We start from the raw sequence: 27,455 nt of genomic DNA, 5'->3' as shown, positions 1-27,455 counted from the left end.
CCTCTAGCACCTCAGTGCCTCCAGCACCCCAACATCGCTCACAGTAAGCTTTTGGTACTCTCCACCAATTCATCAGCACCTTTACAAGTCTTGTCTTTCAGGAGACCTTCAAGCATTCACCCGTGCCTCCTGCCTACCGTCCTAATCCTGTATGAGGAAGACCTACATCCGGCCATCTCTACTGCGACCCAGTAGCGGTTCCTCTTCCCGGTCACCGGAAGAAACCCCGAGTCCACAACACTTCCAAACCAGGTCAGTGATACTGATCGCATAGCCCTATTGTTACTTGCTCCTTGAGTCCCCAGCAGGTGTCTCTGAACTGCCGGATAACAAGAACTGGGTTTCCCCGCACCGATAAGGTAATCACACTCACACTCGGGCCGGGTGTGTCACACAATTATCTAAATCCAGTGACTAAAGGTGCGTACACACTGGGCAATAAAACAGATGATATCGCTCATTTTCCTTCTTCTGGGCGATATTGTTTGTAATATCACCCAGTGTGTATGCTACAGACAATGAACGATGCGTGGTCCCACGCATAGCTATCGTCCCCCACTGTCGGCTGTGCATGCAGTTCAATTTGGACTTATCATCCAAAACTGCATGAAAGGGCCGGTCGTGGCATGACGTCACTGAGTGATATCTTTAATGATATCGCTCAGTGTGCATGCAAAAAGTCGGCGGATGGGACCAGGAGGGGAAACACTATGTGATAATGCTCACTGAGCGAATCACATAGTGCATATGCACCTTAAGACACATTCAGGACAGGTGAAAAGTCAATTCCACATTTAAGTTTCACATATAGGGGGGGAGTTCAATTAGTGGTGATAAAGTTTTACGTTTTCGAGTGTTAACTTATCGCACATATCGCCGTTAAATTCACTTAACATCTGTTGTTGAGTGTTAACTCATTGTGCAATCCAATTAGAGAATTAGTGTTAAGTGTTTCAACAGATAACTCTTGCTTGTTTTTCATGTGTTAAGTATAGGTGAAAATGAGGAAATCTGCCTCTACCCCAAAAAAGACGAACTAATATTTGCTAACAGTATAGAAGTCTATTAGTGGCCATAATAAAAGCATTTGGGGTTCTTATAGAACAGGGGTTCTCAAACTCGGTCCTCAGGACACCACACAGTGCATGTTTTGCAGGTAACCCAGCAAGTGCACAGGTGTATTAATTACTCACAGACACATTTTTAAAGGTCCACAGGTGGAGCTAATTATTTCACTTGCGATTCTGTGAGGAGACCTGCAAAACATGCACTGTGTGGGGTCCTGAGGACCGAGTTTGAGAACCTGTGTTATAGAATTATAGAAAGCAAGTGTTTTTCTGCAAAATAAATGCTCTCCTTAAATTATGGGTGCATAAAAATGCCTTTAATTATATATCTGTGTCATTTTAAGCTGCTTTAATAAAAAAAAATAAAAAATAAAAAAAAACCCTCTAACACCCACCTGCTATCTTAAACACACCTCTGCCATTCTTAAAGCACCCCCATATACCTGTCCCACATTTAACACAGTTTCTTGCATTTTTCATATTTTACCCCAAAAAATGACAAGTCATTCTTGGCCAAATTAAGATAATTAAAACACTCTAAGTGGATAATTCATCATTAGGGAGGGTGTACCTTAAAACAGGGATTTTCCCCAACTTTTCACCTTCTCAGAAGGTGGTGAAAAACAATTTGAGCTAAATCCTATTGAGAATTTTCGCATGTTTACTTCATATGCAATTGAATTGGGTGAAAACCACTTTTCATGAAAAGTCAAAACTTTTCACAAGCAACTGAATTCCCCCTATAGCCTGATTAGCAGTAAGACAGTTATTGGGAGCTTGATAAGGCAGCAGCTTTTCACTTACTGTGGGATATAGCCTGTATAAGTACCATTACTTTAATATGTGCAAACTATCAGAAATATATATTTATTGGATGCAGTCATAATGTCAGTTATGTTGACATTGCTGAAATGTAGACATTGATTGTCGGCATCTTCAGAATGTCAACATGCTCACACCAGCATGTTAAATGTCGACATTCTGCAGGGAGCGGAGGGTGAGGGTTAGGCTGTAGCTGCAGAGGGTTAGGCAATGGAAGGGGCAGTTTAAGGTTAGGCTCTACAGGGATGGTTGAGATATGTGAGGATTAGCCTACGGGAAGGGTGGTTTAAAGTTAGGCACTATGGGGAGGAATAGGCTATAGGGGATTAGGATTAGTCACTAAAGATGTGAGGGTTAGAGTCAGGCACTAGGGGGAGGGTTAGGAATAGGGATTAGTAATTCTTACCACCTCACAATGAGCCGTAAATTATGAGGACATCTCTGCCTGACCCAAAAGTCACCGCTGGGCACACCGGACTCGCCGAACTCAGCAAGTCACCATTAGACCACCAAGAACGTTTTGTCAACATTTTAATCATGTTGAGATTTCATCAGTGTCGACATGATGAATGTCTACGTGGGCAACATCAACATGCCAAGTATGTTGACATTATGACTATGTTGATGTCCTCATCCTTGACATGATGAATGGAGACAAAACATACCACATCTCATAGTTACTATTAGGTCAAGATTGTATTGACTAGGAAACAGGTAGTTTTTAATGTATAAAAAAGATTTAATAAAAGCTAGATCATTTATGGACAGAGCCTCTAATGTCAGAAGTTGTGACTATGATATCAGCCTATGATATTGCAGGTTACTATATTATCAGTTTCAAGCTGATTCAAACTAATGAAGTTGACAAAAAAATGTAACGTATAAAATTAAAGTGTTTATTCCTCTATCAATGTAATTGTTAGAACATAACCTGCAGTAACTTTAGAAAAATACTAATCATTTGTAGATTATAGTTCTATTGTCAATTTATTTTTTTCTTAAAATGTATTATGTGAGAAATATATATGTACAATTAATTTTATTCTGGTATCTTTTAAAAAAAATCTTATGTATAGCACATTTTTTTCTTTAGCAATCTGAATATTTCGGGATGGTATCAGAATACCAACAATCGGGATCCTGATGGTCAGAAACCTGAACACTAAATCCCAATGGATCCCATGTAATATTTTAACCCAAGCCCACCCAACCTGCAACCTAACCGTCCTCTCCTGCAGCCTAACACCTTACTACCCCTGCCCCCCCTCTGCACGCAGCCTAACCCTTCCCCCTAACCTTAATCCCAGTACTTACCGATGGGTCCGTCGGGATTCTGACCGTCAGGATTCTGCTGACCTTATTATGTCTGGATCCTGAGCGCATCCCGAACATTTAATCTACTAGCAATACATTACAAATGTTTTGCCTTGTAAATATTTGGATTATAAATTATGCTTGCTGACTGCTGTCACATACATTTACCTCAATAGCCCCATAAAGTGTGTATCAGTTTTTTATGAAGGTCAGATTTGAGTCTATCAAATGGTACCTGCACCACCCAGAAACTCAAAGGAAGATTTATCAATTGTTTTTGTGCAATGTTTTGGAAAGATATTTATATCGGAAGAACTTACACTCCAAGCCAGTTTCCTGGAGTAGTGTCTTAGCTCTTCCATTTGCTCTAGTTTGAAGTGACACTGGGAGAGAAGCTCAATCAAATATGAGGTTTCTGCTTCTTTTTCATCGCCCAGGATTATATTCTCTTTCTCTCTTAATTCTGAGAACTTCGAATCATTTTCATCAGAGCTCGATTCATTGTTACGTTCTGATCTTGGGTGTTCCAGCGCAAGTTGGTGATTATTATATTTCAGCTTCAGATCAAGTAGTCTGAGATTCCTCAATGTTTTCTGAAGAGGAAGGCAAATTCTCGCATTGCTATGTGCTGGTTCCATCTCTACTGTGAGGTGGGGAACTGTCTGGCCAACATCCAACTGTTTGTCATCTGAAAGTGTTGGAAACTCTCCCTCAGTTAGGGACTCTCCACCTCCTCCAGTCCAGTATGTTGTGTTCTTTTCAATGCACATTATAGGTTCATCCACCAAAAAATTTAATTGCTTCTCGTATTCCCTAACATCTTCCACACAAGAGTGTTGAAGAACCACAAAGTCTTTTCCGGTAGTATCTAGTGACATCATATCCTTCATCTTCACTTCTAGTGAACTTTCAGAAAGTTGGCTTGTATCCTCCTCATTGTGGGAGGTGTGATAGTCATCCTCCTGTCCGGTGATTATGTCATCATCTCTGAACTCATCACTAACAATAAGGTGCGTGGGATTTAGTCCATTTACTAAAATATCTTCATCATAATGGAAACCTGTCCTTTCTTCCCACAATGTAAATGAGCTCTCCATGTGTGCTAAAATGTTTACTCAACCTGTAAAAGATAGGAAAAAGAAATAATATTCCTACTTACAGACATGTATTTCAAATGGCACTCATAAATTTGATAAATGTTAAGAAATTTTGAGGGCATGTGTATAATTTATTCACATCATTGCTGTTTAGGCCAACTGGGGTATATGTGAACTGCTCAACTAGACATCTAGCAAGCCATGCACCTGCTTTGTTTCATTTTTATTACTGTTATGCATGACCCCAAACGTTAGAGAGAGGGACAGAGTATAACTTTTTCTATTTCAGTTGCCCATAACGATAACATGAAATTCCTGCCCATGAGCTCAACTTAGTTGTAGGTGGGTGTTGATTACAAAATTATCTAAGTGACGACACATAGTTTTGATTTTGCAATCATATTCTCCAGTTGATAAGATGGTACTAACATTACTATCTGATGTATAGTGCATACATGCCGACATCCTGGCTGCTCTCTCCGGGAGAGAGCAGCCAGGTCGGCTCAGCAGGGGGGCGGGGCGGTGTTATGACACGGATAGGGGGCGGGGCGGAGGCAAAACGGGGCGGGCGGAGGCGGAACAGGGGAGGGGTTACCGCGGCACTTCATTTAAGCCACGCCCCCTGCTATGTAATGCCGCGATTACCGGCATTATACAGCAGGGGGCGTTGCTATGATGACGCGATTCAGCAAGAATTGCGTCATCGACTGCCCGGACCGCCCACTTTACTCACTAAGTGGGCGGCCGGGCAGGGGGGCCCCTAAAAAATCGTGAGACTTGCCTGCTCTTCCGGGGGGGCGGGAGGGTCACCCGATTTTCGGGAGCCTCCCGCCCATTCCGGGAGAGTAGGCAAGTATGGTATAGTGCTGGCCCATCCAGGTTACTCGAACAACTGCTGTAAACCACATTCTCTACAGTACCTCAAAGGCTGGTTAGAGAAAAAACGTGGGATTCCAGAACTCAGTGATGTGCTCAGGGCCGGAGCAAGATTTCTCAGCACCCTAGGCAAATGCTTCCCTACAAAAGCTCATCCCAATCTTTGTGTGTGTGACCCTTGCATATACTTTATCTCTTCATTAACCTGATGCTTGTTATTCCAGCTCATTATAATCTAATAGGTAATGTATTTAATATTGCTAAATATGTTCTCATATGTTGTTCGCACAATATTCCTCATACGTCCTAGAGGATGCTGGGGACCACATCAAGACCATGGGGTATAGACGGGATCCGCAGGAGACATAGGCACTCTTAAGACTTTTCATTGGTTGTGAACTGGCTCCTCCCTCTATGCCCCTCCTCCAGACCCCAGTTTTAGAAATGTGCCCAGGCAGACTGGATGCACTCTGAGGAGCTCTACTGAGTTTCTCTGAAAAGACTTACGTTAGGTTTTTTATTTTCAGGGAGAACTGCTGGAAACAGACTCCCTACTTCGTGGGACTGAGGGGGCAGAAGCAAAACCAACTTCCTAAAGAGTTTCATGGCTCTGCTTCTGGCTGACAGGACAGCATTAGCTCCTGAAGGGTACTGAACGCTAGCCTTGCCTAGATGCTCACTCCCACAGCACGCCGCCACCCCCCTCGCAGAGCCAGAAGTCAGAAGACAGGTGAGTATGACAAGAATGAGCTTCTATCAAGTAAGTGACGGCTGAGGTACGGCGCGGCTGGCGGGAGCGCAGCGCGCCATTGCTGCCCACACACACAGGCACTGCAGGGTGCAGGGCGCGGGGGGGCTCCCTGGGCAGCAAGAAATATACCTCAAACTGGCTAAAAGGGGGCATAAGATGCCGCTGGCACAGCCCTACCCCTGCCAGTATAAATATTATGATGTATGCTGAGTGTAAGGAAGCGCCATTGTGGGGGCGGAGCTTCTTCCTCAGGCAGCCAGCACACTACTCAGTGCCCTTTTCTCTCTCTCCTCAGGCTGCAGAGAACACGCTGGTCCTCTCCTCCACTTCTGACAAGTACAGGGTGCTATTAAGGGGGGGCACAAAGCGATTGTGGTGCAATTAATAGTGTGAATTAATGTTTAAAAGCGCTGTTTGGCTGTGGGCATTCTGTGTTCACAGGCATAGCATACTGGCGCTGGGATTGTGAACTGGCTGCTCCTATACTGTGTCCCTCTGACAGATTTTACTGTGGGTCTGTCCCCAAATAAGTCCCAGTGTGTCTGTGAGTGTGCTGTACACGTGTGAGGCATGTCTGAGGCAGGGAGTTCCTCCCCGGAGGAAGCCATTTTAGGGACACAGAGTTGTAATGTGGTGGCGCTACCGGCACACCAAGAGCCTGCATGGGTGAAAGAGATACGTGACAGTATGCATCTGATTAACCGAAGATTAGATAATCGAAGGCTGCATGCTGGAGAAAATCTGTGGAAGATGTGTTTTTTCAGGATGCTGTTATTCCTTTTGCAGGCTGCCCCCCTGGGTCACATAAGAGACCATTCGCGAATGTTGTACACACGGATACCGACACGGACTCTGATTCTTGTGTCGACGATAGTGACTCCAGAGAGATAGATCATAAATTGGCTAAAAGTATACAATATATGATTGTGGCTATAAGGGACGTGTTGGAGGTTACAGAAAGCACTCCTGTACCTCAGGAGAAAGCTTATTAATGTAAGGAAAAGAAATCCAAAAGCTCCCTTGCGGGAGGCCGCTCGGGTGGGGGCACGTCTGAAACTCTTCAGCCAGGGTTGGATTCTGTCTGGCCTGGATCCCTGGGTGTTGCAAATAGTATCCCAGGGATACAAACTGGAGTTTCAAGACGTTCCTCGATGCCGATTTTTCAAATCGACCTTGCCAGTTTCTCCGCCAGAAAGAGAAGCAGTAACAGCGGCAATCCAAAAATTATGTCAAGACCAGGTCATAGTCCTGGTACCGTTGTCACAACAAGGGCGGGGTTTTTATTCAAGCCTCTTTGTTGTTCCGAAGCAGGACGGCTCGGTCAGACCGATCCTAAATCTAAAAGACCTGAACAAGTTCAAGATGGATTCAATCCGGGCGGTGATTGCCAGTCTGGAGGAGGGGGACTACTTGGTGTCGGTGGACATAAAGGATGCTTAACTGCATGTTCCCATTTATCCTCCTCACCAGGCTTATCTGAGATTCGCGGTTCAGGATTGCCATTACCAGTTCCAGACGTTACCTTTTTCAGTCTCTCCACGGCGCCGAGGGTATTCACCAAGGTGATGGCGGAGATGATGGTCCTCCTTCGTCAAAAAGGAGTCAATATAATTCCTTATCTGGACGATCTCCTGATAAAGGCGAGATCCAGGGAGAGTTGTTACAAAACATATCACTCTCTCTGTCAATACTCCAACAACACGGGTGGATCATAAATTACCCAAAGTCACAATTGGAACCGACGACAAGGTTGTCTTTCCTCGGGATGATTCTGGACACAGAAGTTCAGAGAGTATTTCTTCCGGTGGAAAAGGCTCTGGAAATCCAGAAAATGGTAAAACAGATATTGAAACCATCGAGTGTGTCGATCCATCAGTGCATTCGGTTGTTGGGGAAGATAGTGGTGGCCTATGAGGCCATACAGTTTGGCAGGTTCCATGCTAGAGTATTCCAGTGGGACCTGTTGGACAAGTGGTCGGGGTCACACCTACACATGCACCGAAAGATAATCCTGTCGTCAAAAACCAGGATTTCGCTCCTGTGGTGGTTACACAGCACTCACCTGCTAGAGGGACGCAGGTTTGGGATACAGGACTGGGTCCTGGTAACCACAGATGCAAGTCTCCGGGGCTGGGGAGCAGTCTCTCAGGGAGAAAACTTCCAGGGACGTTGGTCACATCAGGAAGCCTGCCTTCACATAAACGTACTGGAGCTAAGAGCCATTTACAACGGCCTTCAAAAAGCGGTACATCTTCTTCAAGATCGTCCCGTGCAAATCCAGGCGGACAATGTAATAGCAGTTGCGTACATAAACAGGCAGGGCGGAACGAAAAGCAGAGCGGCAATGGCAGAGGCGACAAAAATTCTCCGCTGGGCAGAAAAACATCTACAAGCTCTGTCAGCAATGTTCATTCCGGGAGTAGACAACTGGGAAGCAGACTTCCTCAGCAGAGACGATCTCTATCCAGGAGAGTGGGGCCTCCACCAAGAAGTCTTTGCAGAGGTGACAAGTCTTTGGGGAGTTCCTCAAATAGACATGATGGCGTCTCGCCTCAACAAGAAGCTTCAGAGATACTGTTCCAGGTCAAGAGACCCTCAAGCAGTAGCAGTGGATGCACTGGTGACCCAGTGGGTTTTCCCGTCAGTGTATGTCTTCCCTCCACTTCCGCTGATCCCAAAAGTACTCAGGATCATAAGAAAAACAAGGGTTCGAGCAATCTTCATTGCCCCAGACTGGCCGAGGAGGGCTTGGTACCCAGATCTTCAGCAGTTGCTCATAAAAGATCCTCGGCCTCTTCCTCTTCGAGAGGACCTGCTGCAGCAGGCGCCGTGGGTGTACCAGGACTTACCGCAGCTACGTTTGACGGCATGGCTGTTGAGCGCTGTATCCTAGCCAGGAAGGGTATTCCCAAGGAAGTCATCCCCACCCTTATTCAGGCCAGATAAGTAGTAACGTCGAAACATTACCACCGTATTTGGAGAAAATATGTGTCTTGGTGTGAATCCAAGAAAGCTCCTACGGAAGAGTTTCACTTAGGGCGTTTCCTCTATTTTTTGCAGGATGGTGTGGAGGCGGGCCTACGATTGGGATCAATCAAGGTCCAGATTTCGGCCTTGTCAGTGTTCTTCCAAAAGCAGTTGGCCTCTCTTCCAGAGGTTCAGACCTTCGTGAAAGGGGTTCTGCACATCCAGCCTCCATTCGTGCCTCCAGTGGCATCATGGGACCTTAACGTGGTATTGCCGTTCCTTCAATCGGATTGGTTTGAGCCTCTACAAAAGATAGAGTTGAAGTTTCTCACTTGGAAAGTGGTGATGCTTTTGGCTTTGGCATCTGCAAAACGGGTGTCTGAATTGGGGGCCTTGTCTCACAAGAGCCCTTACCTGATCTTCCATGAAGATAGGGCAGAGTTGAGAACTCGACAACATTTTCTTCCTAAGGTGGTTTCATCTTTTCACATAAACCAACCTATTGTAGTGCCAGTAGTTACTGACACATTCACTGAATCAAAATCTCTGGATGTGGTTAGAGCTTTGAAAATCTATGTTGCTAGAACGGCGCATATACGGAAAACAGAGGCTCTGTTTGTCCTGTATGATCACAACAAGATTGGCTGTCCTGCTTCCAAGCAGACTATTGCACATTGGATTAGAAATACGATTCAGCAAGCGCACACTACGGCTGGATTGCCATCACCGACGTCGGTGAAGGCCCATTCCACTAGGAAAGTGGGCTCATCCTGGGCGGCTGCCCGGGGGGGGTCTCGGCATTACAACTGTGCCGAGCAGCTACTTGGTCAGGGTCAAACACATTTGCTAAGTTCTACAAGTTTGACACCTTGGCCGATGAAGACCTAAAGTTTGGTCAATCTGGGCTGCAGAGTTGTCCGCACTCTCCCGCCTGCACTGGAGCTTTGGTATAAACCCCATGGTCTTGATGTCGTCCCCAGCATCCTCTAGGACGTATGAGAAAATAGGATTTTGATACCTACTGGTAAATCCTTTTCTCCTAGTCCGTAGAGGATGCTGGGCGCCCGTCCCAGTGCGTACCTTACCTGCAGTTTAGTTATTAGAGTTACACAAGTTGTGTTATCTTAGTTTTTCAGCATGTTGCTGCAATTCTTTCATGCCTGTTGGCATGTGTTATGTTGAATGCCATGTGTGCGGCATGGTTGAGGGTGTGAGTTGGTATGTATCTCACCACTAGTATTAAAGTTAGTCCTTTCCTCGAAATGTCCGTCTCCCTGGGCACAGTTCCTATAACTGGGGTCTGGAGGAGGGGCATAGAGGGAGGAGCCAGTTTGCACCCAATGAAAAGTCTTAAGAGTGCCCATGTCTCCTGCGGATCCCATCTATACCCCATGGTCTTGATGTGGTCCCCAGCATCCTCTACGGACTAGGAGAAAAGGATTTACCGGTAGGTATCAAAATCCTATTATTTTTGTCCTAGGAGGTCTCAGCGATTGCCCCTAGATGCTGGTGCCCTAGGCAGCCGCCTAAAGCTGTCTAATGGTAGCACTGTCCCTAGATGTGCTACAAGCTCCAGTTCAGAGCTTATGCTTACTGTGAAACAAGTGAGGCAGTGAAATATTGGGAGGACCCTGGAAAAAGTTGCTGCCTCACTTGCTTCACAAAACACGGTCTGAACAAGAGCTTGTAACACATCCCTAAATGCAGACTATCCAATTTTTAATACAAATATTTAATGTATGTCCCCAATTATTTGAACAAATCAACATATATTATAGTTATTTGTAACCTACCCACAACTGTGACTTAAAAGATAGTAATCTAAACTCCCAAATAACCCTTCCATCTTTGATCATTCCAATACCTGTACTATTGCAATATAACATGGCAGGCAGCTAAAATACAGTTGATATTTCTTTGCAACAATGTTAGTGCAAATTTACCTGTAGCATTTCAAAGAAGGTTTTTGTATGCGCAAGTGCTTTTAATCAACCTGTGCTGTTAATATACCCTGTACGTTCCTCCATTAGAAGCAAGGGAGCAGCTTTAATCTCTCCTGTGTTATGCTAATATGCCTGTTGCACAGGTTGGACTTTTTTCCCCATAGGTAATCTGTAACTATAGTGGGGTGCAAGGGGTGCCACTGCTATGGGGCCCAGAGGCTTATGGGGGGCTGGGCCCAGGTTATAAAGTACATACCTATGCCCCAGATTTGCCTGCTAAGCAATTGGGTCTGACCCATTGCCCAGCCCGAATTGTGTGACATTGCATTTTCAGTGAGAGGAGAGTGTAATGGATGTTACAATCTGATCTGCTCATTGTAATGTGGAAGGCACTATAATGTTACAAAATAAGAACTGGGGTACTTTAATATGGCACAATATGAAATGGAGGCACTATAGTGTGGCATGGAACTGGGGCACTGTATCGTGGCATAATTTGAACTGGAGGGCAGGGGCCCGTTCAACATGTTGCTATGGGGTCCACAAAGTTCTTGTTACACCCCTGATCTTGTGTAATCAGATCTTCCTCTCTTGCCGCTATACATATGCTGCATCACTTTGCAAATCCCCACACTGGTTACCCATGTCTTTCAAAAAATAGGATTTTGATAACCTACCGACAAATCCTTTTCTCCTAGTCCGTAGAGGATGCTGGGGACGACATCAAGACCATGGGGTATAGACGGGATCCGCAGGAGACATGGGCACTCTAAAGACTTTTCATTGGGTGTGAACTGGCTCCTCCCTCTATGCCCCTCCTCCAGACCTCAGTTGTAGGAACTGTGCCCAGGGAGACTGACATTTCGAGGAAAGGAATTACTTAACTAGTGGTGAGATATCTACCAACTCAAACCCTCAACCATGCCGCACACATGGCATTCAACATAACACACGCCAACAGGCATGAACCAATTGCATCAACATGCTGAAACCAAGATAACACAACTTGTGTAACTCTAATAACTAAACTGCAGGTAAAGTACGCACTGGAACGGGCGCCCAGCATCCTCTACGGACTAGGAGAAAAGGATTTACCGGTCGGTTTAAAAATCCTATTTTCTCATACGTCCTAGAGGATGCTGGGGACGACATCAAGACCATGGGGTCTATACCAAAGCTCCAGTACGGGCGGGAGAGTGCGGATGACCCTGCAGCACCGATTGACCAAACTTTAGGTCCTCATCGGCCAAGGTGTCAAACTTGTAGAACTTAGCAAATGTGTTTGACCCTGACAAAGTAGCTGCTCAGCAAAGTTGTAATGCCGAGACCCCCCGGGCAGCCGCCCAGGATGAGCCCACCTTCCTAGTGGAGTGGGCCTTTACCGACGTCGGCAACGGCAATCCGGCCGTAGTATGAGCTTGCTGAATCGTATTTCTAATCCAATGTGCAATAGCCTGCTTTGAAGCAGGACAGCCAATCTTGTTGTGATCATACAGGACAAACAGAGCCTCTGTTTTCCGTATACGCGCCATTCTAGCAACATAGATTTTCAAAGCTCTAACCACATCTAGAGACTTTGACTCAGTGAATGTGTCAGTAACTACTGGCACTACAATAGGTTGGTTAATGTGGAAAGAAGAAACCACCTTTGGAAGAAAATGTTGGCGAGTTCGCCATTCTGCCCTATCTTCATGGAAGATCAGGTAAGGGCTCTTGTGAGACAAGGCCCCCTATTCAGACACCCGCCTTGCGGATGCCAATGCCAAAAGTATCACCACTTTCCAAGTGAGAAACTTCAACTCTATCTTTTGTAGAGGCTCAAACCAATCCGATTGGAGGAACTGCAATACCACGTTAAGGTCCCATGGTGCCACTGGAGGCACGAATGGAGGCTGGATGTGCAGAACCCCTTTCACGAAGGTCTGAACCTCTGGAAGAGAGGCCAACTGCTTTTGGAAGAACACTGACAAGGCCGAAATCTGGACCTTGATTGATCCCAATCGTAGGCCCGCCTCCACACCATCCTGCAAAAAATGGAGAAAACGCCCTAAGTGAAACTCTTCCGTAGGAGCTTTCTTGGATTCACACCAAGACACATATTTTCTCTAAATACGGTGGTAATGTTTCGACGTTACTCCCTTTCTGGCCTGAATAAGGGTGGGGATGACCTCCTTAGGAATACACTTCCTGGCTAGGATACGGCGCTCAACAGCCATGCCGTCAAACGTAGCTGCGGTAAGTCCTGGTACATGCATGGCCCCTGCTGCAGTAGGTCCTCCCGAGGAGGAAGAGGCCGAGGATCTTCTATGAGCAACTGCTGAAGATCTGGGTACCAAGCCCTCCTTGGCCAGTCTGGGGCAATGAAGATCGCTTGAACCCTTGTTTTTCTTATGATCTTGAGTACTTTTGGGATCAGCGGAAGTGGAGGTAAGACATTCACTGACGGAAAAACCCACTGGGTCACCAGTGCATCCACTGCTACTGCTTGAGGGTCTCTTGACCTGGAACAGTATCTCTGAAGCTTCTTGTTGAGACGGGACGCCATCATGTCTATTTGAGGGACTCCCCAAAGACTTGTCACCTCTGCGAAGACATCTTGGTGGATGCCCCACTCTCCTGGATGGGAAATGTGTCTGCTGAGGAAGTCTGCTTTCCAGTTGTCTACTCCCAGAATGAATATTGCCGACAGAGCTTGTAGATGTTTTTCTGCCCACCGGAGGATTTTTGTCGCCTCTGCCATTGCCGCTCTGCTTTTCGTTCCGCCCTGCCTGTTTATGTATGCGACTGCTGTTACATTGTCCACCTGGATTTGCACAGGACGGTCTTGGAGAAGATGTACCGCTTGTTGAAGGCCGTTGTAAATGGCTCTTAGCTCCAGTACGTTTATGTGAAGGCAGGCTTCCTGATGTGACCAACGTCCCTGGAAGTTTTCTCCCTGAGAGACTGTTCCCCAGCCTCAGAAACTTGCATCCGTGGTTACCTGGACCCAGTCCTGAATCCCGAACCTGCGTCCCTCTAGCAGGTGAGAGCTGTGCAACCACCACAGGAGCGAAATCCTGGTTTTTGACGACAGGATTATCTTTCTGTGCATATGTAGGTGTGACCCCGACCACTTGTCCAACAGGTCCCACTGGAATACTCTGGCATGGTACCTGCCAAACTGTATGGCCACGTTACCGCCACCATCTTCCCCAACAACCGAATGCACTTATGGATCGACACACTTGATGGTTTCAATATCTGTTTTACCATTTTCTGGATTTCCAGAGCATTTTCCAGCGGAAGAAATACTCTCTGAACTTCTGTGTCCAGAATCATCCCGAGGAAAGACAACCTTGTCGTCGGTTCCAATTGTGACTTTGATTAATTTATGATCCACCCGTGTTGTTGGAGTATTGACAGGGAGTGGGCTATGTTTTGTAACAACTGCTCTCTGGATCTCGCCTTTATCAGGAGGTCGACCAGATAAGGGATTATATTGACTCCTTTCTGACGAAGGAGGACCATCATTTCCGCCATCACCTTGGTGAATACCCTCGGCGCCGTGGAGAGACCGAAAGGTAACGTCTGGAATTGGTAATGGCAATCCTGAACCACGAATCTCAGATAAGCCTGGTGAGGAGGATAAATGGGAACATGCAGGTAAGCATCCTTTATGTCCACCGACACCAAGTAGTCCCCCTCCTCCAGACTGGCAATCACCGCCCGAAGTGATTCCATCTTGAACTTGAACCTTTTCAGGAAGCAATTCAGATCTTGTAGATTTAGGATCGGTCTGACCGAGCCGTCCGGCTTCGGAACAACAAAGAGGCTTGAATAAAAACCCCGCCCTTGTTGTGACAACGGTACCAGGACTATGACCTGGTCTTGACATAATTTTTGGATTGCCGCTGTTACTGCTTCTCTCTCTGGCGGAGAAGCTGGCACGGTCGATTTGAAAAATCGGCATGGGGAACGTCTTGAAACTCCAGTTTGTATCCCTGGGATACTATTTGCAACACCCAGGGATCCAGGCCAGACAGAATCCTATCCTGGCTGAAGAGCTTGAGACGTGCCCCCACCCGAGCGGCCTCCCGCAAGGGAGCTCCAGCGTCATGCTGGGGATTTGGCAGAATTAGTTGTATTTATTGGGCCAAAAGGACTGCATTTGCGGGTGATGTCTTTTTTTCCGGTGCAGGCGCAGAGTGCAAAAGTGTCGACTTACCTGCGGTAGCCGCCGAGACTAACGCATCCAGGCCATCGCCAAATAAGGCCTCACCTTTATATGGGAGAGCCTCCATGTTTCTTTTGGAATCTGCATCCGTGTTCCACTGGCGAATCCACAACGCCCGCCTAGCCGATACTGCCATGGTAGCGGCTTGTGAACTCAAGAGTCCAATATCCTTCATTGCTTCCAGCATGTAGGCGGCAGCGTCCTTGATATTCCCTAATTTAAGGAGAATCTCATCTTTATCAATCGTGTCAATTTCTGATGACACGCTTTCTGACCATTTTTCAATAGCGCGACTCACCCATGCGCAGGCAATAGTGGGCCTGAGCAGTGTACCATTGGTAACTTAAATGGATTTCAATGTCGTTTCCATTTTGCGGTCTGCCGGCTCTTTAAGAGTAGCCGTGCCAGGAGCAGGGAGAATTACCTTCTTTGTCAACCTGGAAAGTGCACTGTCTAACACAGGGGATGACTCCCATTTTTTTCCTGTCTTCAGCCGGGAAAGGATAAGCTATGTGAATCCTTTTGGGAATACGAATTTTTTTATCAGGATTCACCCACATCCCTTCAAACAGAGCATTTAGTTTGTGTGAAGGAGGCAACGTGACTTTGGATTTCTTTTTCTTACATAAAAAAGCCTTCTCATGAGGTACAAGAGTGCTTTCTGTAACCTCCAACACGTCCCTTATAGCCATAATCATATTTTGTATACTTTTTGCCAATTTATGATCTATCTTTCTGGATTCACTATCGTCGACACAAGAATCAGAATCCGTGTCGGTATCAGTGTTTACAACATTTGCAAATGGTCTCTTATGTGACCCAGAGGGGCCGCCTGCATAAGGAATAAAAGCATCCTGAAAAATCACATCTTCCACAGATTTTCTCCAGCATGCAGCCTTAGATTCACACTTATCCAATCTACGGTTAATCAGATGCATACTGTCACGTAGCTCTTTCACCCATACAGGCTCTTGGTGTGCCGATAGCGCCACCACATTACAACTCTGTGTCCCTAAAATGGCTTCCTCCGGGGAGGAACTCCCTGCCTCAGACATGCCTCACACGTGTACACCACACTCACAGACACACTGGGACTTATTTTGGGGACAGACCCACAGTAAAATCTGTCAGAGGGACACAGGATAGGAGCAGCCACTTCACAAACCCAGTGCCAGTATTGCCTGTGAACACAGTATGTCCACAGCCCAAAAGCACTTTTAAATAGTAATATACACTATCAAATGCACCACAATCGCTTTGTGCCCCCCCTTAATAGCACCCTGTACTTGTCAGAAGTGGAGGAGAGGACCAGCGTGTTCTCTGCAGCCTGAGGAGAGAGAGAAAATGGCGCTGAGTTGTGTGCTGGCTGCCTGAGGAAGAAGCTCCGCCCCCACAATGGCGCGTCCTTACACTCAGTATACTACATAATATTTATACTGGCGGGGGTAGGGCTGTGCCAGCAGCATCTTATGCCCCCTTTTAGCCATTTTGAGGTATTTTTCTTGCTGCCCAGGGCGCCCCATCCCCCGCCAGCCGCGTCGCACCTCAGCCGTCACTTACTTGATTGAAGATCATTCTTCTCATACTCACCTGTCTTCTGACTTGTGTGCCTGTGTGTGGGCAGCAATGGGGCGCTGCGCTCCCGACAGCCGCGTCGCACCTCAGCCGTCACTTACTTGATTGAAGATCATTCTTCTCATACTCACCTGTCTTCTGACTTCTGGCTCTGTGAGGCAGGTGACGGCGTGCTGTGGGAGTGAGCATCTAGACACGGCTAGCGTTCAGTACCCTTCAGGAGCTAATGGTGTCCTGTCAGCCAGAAGCAGAGCCATGAAACTCTTTAGGAAGTTGGTTCTGCTTCTGCCCCCTCAGTCCCACGAAGCAGGGAGTCTGATGCCAGCAGATCTCCCTGAAAATAAAAAAACTAACATAAGTCTTTTCAGAGAAACTCAGTAGAGCTCCTCAGAGTGCATCCAGTCGACCTGGGCACATATCTAAAACTGAGGTCTGGAGGAGGGGCATAGAGGGAGGAGCCAGTTCACACCCAATGAAAAGTCTTTAGAGTGCCCATGTCTCCTGCGGATCCCGTCTATACCCCATGGTCTTGATGTCGTCCCCAGCATCCTCTAGGACGTATGAGAAATAAACAGTTCACTACCATGTCGGATCAAACACTAACATGGCATTCAAATCTTTGATCCATCTCTGAAAGTTCATATTTTTATAAGCACTCACCCTACTCCAGACTATGGAGGTCATTCCGAGTCGTTCGCTCGGAAAATTTCTTCGCATCGCAGCGTTTTTCCGCTTAGTGCGCATGCGCAATGTCCGCACTGCGACTGCGCCAAGTAAATTTGCTATGAAGTTTGGATTTTTACTCACGGCTTTTTCTTCGCTCAGGCGATCGTAGTGTGATTGACAGGAAATGGGTGTTACTGGGCGGAAACAGGCCGTTTTATGGGCGTGTGGGAAAAAACGCTACCGTTTCCGGAAAAAACGCGGGAGTGGCTGGAGAAACGGAGGAGTGTCTGGGCGAACGCTGGGTGTGTTTGTGACGTCAAACCAGGAACGACAAGCACTGAATTGATCGCAGATGCCGAGTAAGTCTGAAGCTACTCTGAAACTGCTACGAGATGTGTAATCGCAATATTGCGAAGCTTTCGTTCGCAATTTTAAGAAGCTAAGATTCACTCCCAGTAGGCGGCGGCTTAGCGTGTGCAATACTGCTAAAATCGCCTTGCGAGCGAACAACTCGGAATGAGGGCCTATGTTACCCACACTATTGCCCTGTCACTCTCAATGCATTTTTTAACCTATTACCCATGGGTGGCCTATCAGTGGCTGGAGCCTCAGTTGCAAGAATGTCTGCAGATGTTTTACCATCTGTAACTTTGAAAGGAACCCTTGATGAAAGGATCATAGGTATAGAAGCTAAGTTTTGTACACAGAATGGAAGTCCAAATTGCAGGGTAATACCAGATATGAGCGTAATCAAGGAAGCCTGGCTTGGTATACAGGATATAGTACAGTATATGAATTGTAGAAGCAAAACTATGCATGGCAGAGTAATATAGGAATATAACAGGAAAAGTATGGAGCAATAATTCAGGAGAACCATATTGCAAGGGTAGCGATATAAGAGAAGGCAATAAGAATAATATGATCAAAAGGTACACAATTGCTACACAGGATGCAATGATTTCAATAATAAAAGCACCAGGTATAGCTATGATAACCAGTCACAGCTTCGCTGGAGCATCTGGCATTGTCACTGCTACAGAGGACTACAATTAAACCACTTGCACATTCATGTGCGAATAGGTTGCGCAAGCTATGCCGGCACTGGCAAAATTTCAAAATGGAAAAACTGTCGAGAATGGTAGCAGCCGGCAAGCTGCTGGAAATTATTGCATAACTGAGGCATGGCTGTCATGAACACATCACCAATGATTACAGCTATCCCAATCTCCACGCTGAAGGTCCTGACTTCTCACTAAGCTTTGTTTTCATGTCTGCATTTATTTTATCTACCTTGCATTTCCCTATTTATGTTGTCCTGTTTTCCCATTTTCTGCAGAGCACTGTTACACTTTAATCTTTTTCCCCTGCCCATATGTATTGTTTATCCCAACAAACTATTTGGAATACATTGGCTAGACTCATTGTCTTTCTGAGCAGCTGGTATTCTCTGTCAGATCATACGTATATTGGCAGCCTGTATCTCTTAATTGGGTCCGGTATGAAATTCCAACAGTCGGGGTACCGGCGGTCAGGAGACCAATGCTGGAATCCCGGCATCGAAGCAGCGAGTCCCCTTGCGGGCTCGCAGCACTCGCCATGCTTCAGGCCCGGTGGTGAGCTTTGCTTGCCAGACTATTATATTCCTCCTTGGGTGGTGGCTAGGACCCACCACATGAGTGGGAAAATCAGGCTGCGGTCACTATTCCTACCACCGGCTTTTCCCCTGTTGTCAGCATTCCGGCGTCGGTAGTTCAACCGCTAGAATCCTGCCATTCGGGAAATTAACTGTGTCCCTCTGAATCAAATATACTTCTACTAACAAAGATGTAATCAAAACAGCACCTACATACAATGGGACCCGGGTCACCTGTTCACACTGCCCCGTTACCCGGGTGTTTCCGAAGTCTAACTCTGCTCGCTACCCAGGTTGCATTCCCGGGTCACAGGACCGGAGGTTATTTTTCTGAGACCCTTTTACAACGCGCCGCAACCCGGCAATAACCCGGGTTATTGCAGCAATGTAAAAGGGGTAAAATAATCGTGGCTATAAGTGGGCTCTATTTATTTCTATTTCAAAAATAATAATAATTAAAAAAAATTATAAGTTGAATCAGTATATTTCTGTTATTTTTTCCCATTATTTTTCCATGTTCTAAAATAGGTCACAGTGTTAGTACTACAAATGCCAGCATACTTTGACACTTTAAGGGAGTAGGGCATCATGGGGCCAGTAGGGCAACATGTAAAAGTGCTACAATATCACTTCAATGTTAAAAACCACCACTCACCAGGGGTATAGCGTTTCTATAGCAGCGGCATATTTTGCAGGCATGTTCTACCCCTAGTGAATACAGCCCTGTACTGACTGGCCTAGATCTGTTTAATAGGGGCTAATTTATTACAGAACCTGAAGCTAAAAATTCATCAGTAGCTTTAGTAATCATGCAATACCCAGAAAGAGATGCAGATACAGTGGTGCAAGTAGAAATATTTTCTTAGTGGTACGGAGTGCCAAAAATGGGCGTGGTCATGTTTTGTGAGGGGGCGTGGTTACATGCTGCTAGTGGGAGTGGCTACATGACACTAGCGGTGTGTCCACATGACAGCCCCTTTTTTGGGGGGAATCTGGAGGCAAGGCTAAAAAAATATAGTAATGGTTCCGGTATAATAGACATATACAGTGATGCCCCAAATTTAATAACAATATATAGTAATGCCTCCATTATAACAGGAAAATACAGCCACTGTCGCACTCCCAGTAACCCTGACAAAGTGGGAGGAGCCGTCATGCTGCCAAGCACCAAGGTCTTGTTGCTATGTGGCACATTCTAATTATGGTACAGGTTGAGTATCCCTTATCCAAAATGCTTGGGACCAGAGGTATTTTGGATATCGGATTTTTCCGTATTTTGGAATAATTGCATACGATAATGAGATATCATGGTGATGGGACCTAAGTCTAAGCACAGAATGCATTTGTGTTTCATATACACCTTATAAACACAGCCTGAAGTCAATTTTAGCCAATATTTTTTATAACTTTGTGCATTAAACAAAGTGTGTGTACATTCACACAATTCATTTATGTTTCATAGACACCTTATACACACAGCCTGAAGGTCATTTAATACAATATTTTTAATAACTTTGTGTTTTAAACAAAGTTTGTGTACATTGAGCCATCAAAAAACAAAGGTTTCACTATTTCACTCTCACTCAAAAAAGTCTGTATTTCGGAAAATTCCGTATTTCGGAATATTTGGATATGGGATACTCAACCTGTAATAGCAAAGTGTGTGGCAGGTGGTACTGAGTACCCTCTTCCAAATTCTTAAGGGTACTCCGTACCCGAGCGTACCTGCATACTTGCACCACTGTGCAGATACAGGTTCCTTTTCCCATGCCTGTCAGTCAGACTTTTTTTTTTTTGTTTTACAAAAACTGCACACAAACATTTCTGAACATTTTGTTAGAATCCCAGTCAAGTGAATGGAGGAGCATCTAAGGAGCATACAAGAACTTCAGTTACACTCCAAATTAAGCCTGTCTCTCTGAATGCATTCTTTAGTGTTTGCGCACATTATAACATGCCACAATTATTTGCCTTTTAAAAGATAATATGGAGACCTACCTGAAATTCAGTTATAAAGGCCCTGTTACAGTCTCTTCATCTTCCGTTCTTGTGCAGTTCCGCTGAAGGTGATCTGATGGACCCTCTCACATAACAAGGATTGTGTTACACTTTCTATGCTCTGAAAACTGAGACACACATGCAGTAATCTAGTAACCGTTAACTGTTTCCACTGTCTGGCCAGCTGGCATTCAAATAAATGAGAGAGCTGATGTGCTGGCATCTTGACCACTTACTGAAGCGTAATATTTTTTGGGCAAAGCCAGGGGTGGGTAGAGTGTGGTGCGTCGCACTATTTTCTTTTGGCAAAGTATTATAAAATGTTAAGCACATCATTTTATAAAATTGCAAGTGGCGGAGACTCACAAAATTCTACTCTCGCCCTTCTGCTCCTGCATAACAATAAGTAGGGAAGGGAGAGACATTTTTTTTTGGAAGACCTAATGTGCATGGACATGAGGTGTGATGGGCAAAAAAAAATAGGATTTTAATTACCTACCGGTAAATCCTTTTCTTGTAGTCCGTAAGGGATATTGGGAATCCATTTAGTACCATGGGGTATAGATGGGTCCACTTGGAGCCATGGGCACTATAGAAGTTTGATAACGTGTGCTGGCTCCTCCCTCTATGCCCCTCCTACCAGACTCGGTCAAGGAAACTGTGCCCGAGGTGACGGACATACTTTGAGAGAAGGAAATAGATAAGGAAAGTGGTGAGATTTCGAAACAGCACAACCATAACAAGAGGAAAGCCATGCAAACCAAACTTGAAAACAGAGACAGCAACAGCTGAACAAATTGTAAACAAGTAACCGTGCAGGAAGAACAAGGCACCGGGCGGGCGCCCAGTATCCCCCACGGACTACGAGAAAAGGATTTACCGGTAGGTAATTAAAATCCTATGTTCTCTTACGTCCTAGGGGACTCTGGGAATCCATTTAGTACCATGGGGAAGTACCAAAGCTCCCAAACCAGGTGGGAGAGTGCTGAGGTTCCTGCAGAACAGATTGACCAAACTTAAGGTTTTCAGAGGCCAAGGTATCAAACTTGTAAAACGTGGCAAACGTGTTCAAACCCGACCAAGTAGCTGCTCGGCAGAGTTGTAATGCAGAGACAGAGGTTCTAGAGGTAAACCACGAAAACCAGCGGCTGCTGGTTCACAGGAACAGAGCTCCGCTTCTGCCTCCTCAAAGCCTTCCGCATGACGGTGGGAAGGAACACTCTCTGAAACTCTGTGTCCAGTATCATTCCCAGGAAATTAAGCTTCTGCATTGGTTCCAGTTTCAGATTTTGGTAGGTTCAGAATCCACCCATGATCCAAGAGTAATCTGGTTGTGTTCTCCAACAACCGCTCCCTGGACGCAGTCTTTAACAGAAGATCGTCCAGGTAAGGAATTACGTTCCCTCCTTGTTTGCGGAGTAGCAGCATCACCTCTGTCATCACTTTGGTGAACACCCTCTGTGCCGTGGATAGGTCGAATGGCAGCGCTTGGAACTGATAGTGACAGTCCAACAGCGCAAACCTGAGATAAGCCTGGTGTGGCGGCCAAATAGGAATGTGAAGGTAAGCATCCTTGATATCCAGAGACACTAGGAATTCCCCCTCTTCCGGACCTGAGATCACTGCTCTCAGAGACTTCATCTTGAACTTGAACACTCGTAAGTATGGGTTCAATGACTTGAGGTTCAGAATCGGTCTTACCAAGCCGTCCAGTTTCGGTACTACAAACAAACTGGAATAGTAACCCTTGTTTTATAGATGAGGTGGAACTGGAACAATGACCTGGGTCTGTAACAGTTTTTGAATGGCGTCTTGTAAGGTTATTCTTGCCTCTTGTGAAACTGGTAAGCCTGATTTGAAGTATCTGTGAGGTGGGAGATCCTGGAACTCCCGCCTGTAGCCCTGGGATACAAGGTCTATGACCCAGGAATCCTGGCAAGATCTTGTCTAGGCGTTGACTGAAGAATTTCAGCCGGGCTCCCACCTGCCTGTCTCCCAGGCATTGTGGTCCACCGTCATATGGAAGGCTTTGAGGAGGCAGAGGCGGAGCTCTGTTCCTGTGAACCAGCAGCCGCTGGTTTTCGTGGTTTACCTCTAGCACCTCTGGCAGCGGTAGAAGAGCCTCTGGCTTTGCCCCGAGACTTTGCAGTCTGAAAGGACTGTAAATTGGGTCCTAAGTAGGCCTTCCTAGATGGCGGAGTTGCAGAAGACAGAGAGGTGGATTTACCCGCAGCAGCTCGTGAAATCCACTTGTCGAGTTCATCGCTGAATAAGCCCTCACTTGTGAAAGGCAGGCCTTCCACACCTATTTTGGAGTCCGCGTCAGCAGTACACTGATGTAGCCATAATCCCCTGCGTGCCGACACTGCCATAGCTGTGGTGCGTGCATTAAGCAAACCTATCTCCTTAATGGCTTCAAACATAGAGTTCGCAGAGTCTTGTATGTGTTGCCGGAGTAAAAGAATTTCCTTTTGAGGTAAGGTGTCTAATCCCTCAATTAAATTACCAGACTACTTAGCAATGGCTTTGGTAATCCACCCACATGCTATAGTGGGTCTCTGGGCCACTCCAGCAGCTGTATACAAAGATTTGAGTGTAGTCTCAATCTTACGATCAACTGCATCCTTTAGGGAGGCTGCACCAGGCACAGGTAATACTATTTTACGTGAGAGCCTGGAGACTGATGCATCCAGTATCGGTGGATTTTCCCATCTTTTCCTATCCTCAGGAGGAAAAGGAAAAGATGATAACAACCGCCTAGGAATTTGAAATTTCTTATCTGAATTAACCCACGGTTTTTCAAAAAGGGTATTTAGTTCCTTTGACACAGGACAAGTGGCTGACGATTTTTTTCTATACATTAAAGAAAGATTCCTCGCACACCTCTGTCACCTTATCAGGAATATATAGGACTTCCCTTATAGAGTCTATGAGAGCCTCAACACCTTGCAACAGAGTACTCTCCCTCACCTTTATGTGCACCTCACCTTCCTCCATTTCTGACCCATCATTATCAGCATTAGAATGCAGGATATGGGCCAAAGAACGTTTTTGTGGACAAATGGTAGAGGACTGAGACACTTGTCTGAGTACTGAGTCCTTTTGCATAAACTCAGTCATAGACTGTCTTAAGTATTGCATCTCCTTCTCATTACGAGATCATTTAGTAGAGATGGTGGAGATCATCCTCCGAATGGAAACCAGCCATGCTGGCTCCGTAACACTAGCCTGAGATGGAATACTACACTGAGTACACACTAGTGAACCCCCTGGTGAAGAGAAACACTGTGCTTTGCATGATACACACTCTTTGCCTTACATACTGCAGTATTAACAGCACACACACAGGAAAAGGTTAAAAGCACAATTAACCCACAAAGAGCCTTTACCGAGAGACACAGAAAGAGGATAGAACCAGCATACGGTGCCCTTATCGCTAAAGCCAAGATTAGGGACTTAGGTGGTCATTCCGAGTAGAGATGAGCGGGTTCGGTTTCTCTGAATCCGAACCCGCACGAACTTCATGTTTTTTTTCACGGGTCCGAGCGACTCGGATCTTCCCGCCTTGCTCGGTTAACCCGAGCGCGCCCGAACGTCATCATGACGCTGTCGGATTCTCGCGAGACTCGGATTCTATATAAGGAGCCGCGCGTCGCCGCCATTTTCACACGTGCATTGAGATTGATAGGGAGAGGACGTGGCTGGCGTCCTCTCCATTTAGATTAGGAGAGAGAGAGAGAGATTGACCTGAGGCTGATACTGTAGAAGAGAGTGCAGAGTTTAGTGACTGACCACAGTGACCACCAGCAGTGCAGTTGTTTTATTTAATATATCCGTTCTCTGCCTGAAAAAAACGGTACACACAGTGACTCAGTCACATACCATATCTGTGTGCACTGCTCAGCCCAGTGTGCTGCATGCCTGCATCATCTATGTATATATTATATATCTGACTGTGCTCAGCTCACACAGCTTATAATTGTGGGGGAGACTGGGGAGCACTGCAGTGCCAGTTATAGGTTATAGCAGGAGCCAGGAGTACAAGACAGTCACATACCATATCTGTGTGCACTGCTCAGCCCAGTGTGCTGCATCATCTATGTATATATTATATATCTGACTGTGCTCATCTCACACAGCTTATAATTGTGGGGGAGACTGGGGAGCACTGCAGTGCCAGTTATAGGTTATAGCAGGAGCCAGGAGTACATATTATATTAAAATTAAACAGTGCACACTTTTGCTGCAGGAGTGCCACTGCCAGTGTGACTGACCAGTGACCTGACCACACTGACCACCAGTATAGTTAGTAGTATACTATATTGTGATTGCCTGAAAAAGTTAAACACTCGTCGTGTGACTTCACTTGTGTGGTGTTTTTTTTTTTATTCTATAAAAAACTCAAGTCAGTCAGACTTTTTTTTTTTTGTTTTACAAAAACTGCACACAAACATTTCTGAACATTTTGTTAGAATCCCAGTCAAGTGAATGGAGGAGCATCTAAGGAGCATACAAGAACTTCAGTTACACTCCAAATTAAGCCTGTCTCTCTGAATGCATTCTTTAGTGTTTGCGCACATTATAACATGCCACAATTATTTGCCTTTTAAAAGATAATATGGAGACCTACCTGAAATTCAGTTATAAAGGCCCTGTTACAGTCTCTTCATCTTCCGTTCTTGTGCAGTTCCGCTGAAGGTGATCTGATGGACCCTCTCACATAACAAGGATTGTGTTACACTTTCTATGCTCTGAAAACTGAGACACACATGCAGTAACCTAGTAACCGTTAACTGTTTCCACTGTCTGGCCAGCTGGCATTCAAATAAATGAGAGAGCTGATGTGCTGGCATCTTGACCACTTACTGAAGCGTAATATTTTTTGGGCAAAGCCAGGGGTGGGTAGAGTGTGGTGCGTCACACTATTTTCTTTTGGCAAAGTATTATAAAATGTTAAGCACATCATTTTATAAAATTGCAAGTGGCGGAGACTCACAAAATTCTACTCTCGCCCTTCTGCTCCTGCATAACAATAAGTAGGGAAGGGAGAGACATTTTTTTTTGGAAGACCTAATGTGCATGGACATGAGGTGTGATGGGCAAAAAAAAATAGGATTTTAATTACCTACCGGTAAATCCTTTTCTTGTAGTCCGTAAGGGATATTGGGAATCCATTTAGTACCATGGGGTATAGATGGGTCCACTTGGAGCCATGGGCACTATAGAAGTTTGATAACGTGTGCTGGCTCCTCCCTCTATGCCCCTCCTACCAGACTCGGTCAAGGAAACTGTGCCCGAGGTGACGGACATACTTTGAGAGAAGGAAATAGATAAGGAAAGTGGTGAGATTTCGAAACAGCACAACCATAACAAGAGGAAAGCCATGCAAACCAAACTTGAAAACAGAGACAGCAACAGCTGAACAAATTGTAAACAAGTAACCGTGCAGGAAGAACAAGGCACCGGGCGGGCGCCCAGTATCCCCCACGGACTACGAGAAAAGGATTTACCGGTAGGTAATTAAAATCCTATGTTCTCTTACGTCCTAGGGGACTCTGGGAATCCATTTAGTACCATGGGGAAGTACCAAAGCTCCCAAACCAGGTGGGAGAGTGCTGAGGTTCCTGCAGAACAGATTGACCAAACTTAAGGTTTTCAGAGGCCAAGGTATCAAACTTGTAAAACGTGGCAAACGTGTTCAAACCCGACCAAGTAGCTGCTCGGCAGAGTTGTAATGCAGAGACAGAGGTTCTAGAGGTAAACCACGAAAACCAGCGGCTGCTGGTTCACAGGAACAGAGCTCCGCTTCTGCCTCCTCAAAGCCTTCCGCATGACGGTGGGAAGGAACACTCTCTGAAACTCTGTGTCCAGTATCATTCCCAGGAAATTAAGCTTCTGCATTGGTTCCAGTTTCAGATTTTGGTAGGTTCAGAATCCACCCATGATCCAAGAGTAATCTGGTTGTGTTCTCCAACAACCGCTCCCTGGACGCAGTCTTTAACAGAAGATCGTCCAGGTAAGGAATTACGTTCCCTCCTTGTTTGCGGAGTAGCAGCATCACCTCTGTCATCACTTTGGTGAACACCCTCTGTGCCGTGGATAGGTCGAATGGCAGCGCTTGGAACTGATAGTGACAGTCCAACAGCGCAAACCTGAGATAAGCCTGGTGTGGCGGCCAAATAGGAATGTGAAGGTAAGCATCCTTGATATCCAGAGACACTAGGAATTCCCCCTCTTCCGGACCTGAGATCACTGCTCTCAGAGACTTCATCTTGAACTTGAACACTCGTAAGTATGGGTTCAATGACTTGAGGTTCAGAATCGGTCTTACCAAGCCGTCCAGTTTCGGTACTACAAACAAACTGGAATAGTAACCCTTGTTTTATAGATGAGGTGGAACTGGAACAATGACCTGGGTCTGTAACAGTTTTTGAATGGCGTCTTGTAAGGTTATTCTTGCCTCTTGTGAAACTGGTAAGCCTGATTTGAAGTATCTGTGAGGTGGGAGATCCTGGAACTCCCGCCTGTAGCCC

General features: G+C 45.8%; 1 protein-coding gene across 1 annotated transcript in view; it reads right to left on the bottom strand.

The window, feature by feature from the left end:
- LOC134957059 (uncharacterized) overlaps nt 1–25,657 on the bottom strand; it is a 36,408-nt gene extending 10,751 nt beyond the window's left edge. The window contains exons 1-3 of the mRNA XM_063938826.1: nt 25,553–25,657; nt 20,923–21,050; nt 3,524–4,323 (exon numbers count right to left, since the gene is read on the bottom strand). Of these exons, the coding sequence (XP_063794896.1) occupies nt 3,524–4,300 (777 nt within the window). The 5' untranslated portion in view covers nt 4,301–4,323; nt 20,923–21,050; nt 25,553–25,657. The remainder of the gene's footprint in view (nt 1–3,523; nt 4,324–20,922; nt 21,051–25,552) is intronic.
- Between the last annotated feature and the right edge of the window lie 1,798 nt (nt 25,658–27,455).

The sequence above is a fragment of the Pseudophryne corroboree genome, chromosome 9, assembly GCF_028390025.1.
Source record: "Pseudophryne corroboree isolate aPseCor3 chromosome 9, aPseCor3.hap2, whole genome shotgun sequence".
Taxonomy (NCBI): Eukaryota; Metazoa; Chordata; class Amphibia; order Anura; family Myobatrachidae; genus Pseudophryne; species Pseudophryne corroboree.
The sequence above is the reverse complement of the archived record's forward strand: the minus strand, read 5'-3'. Positions and strand labels throughout refer to the sequence as shown.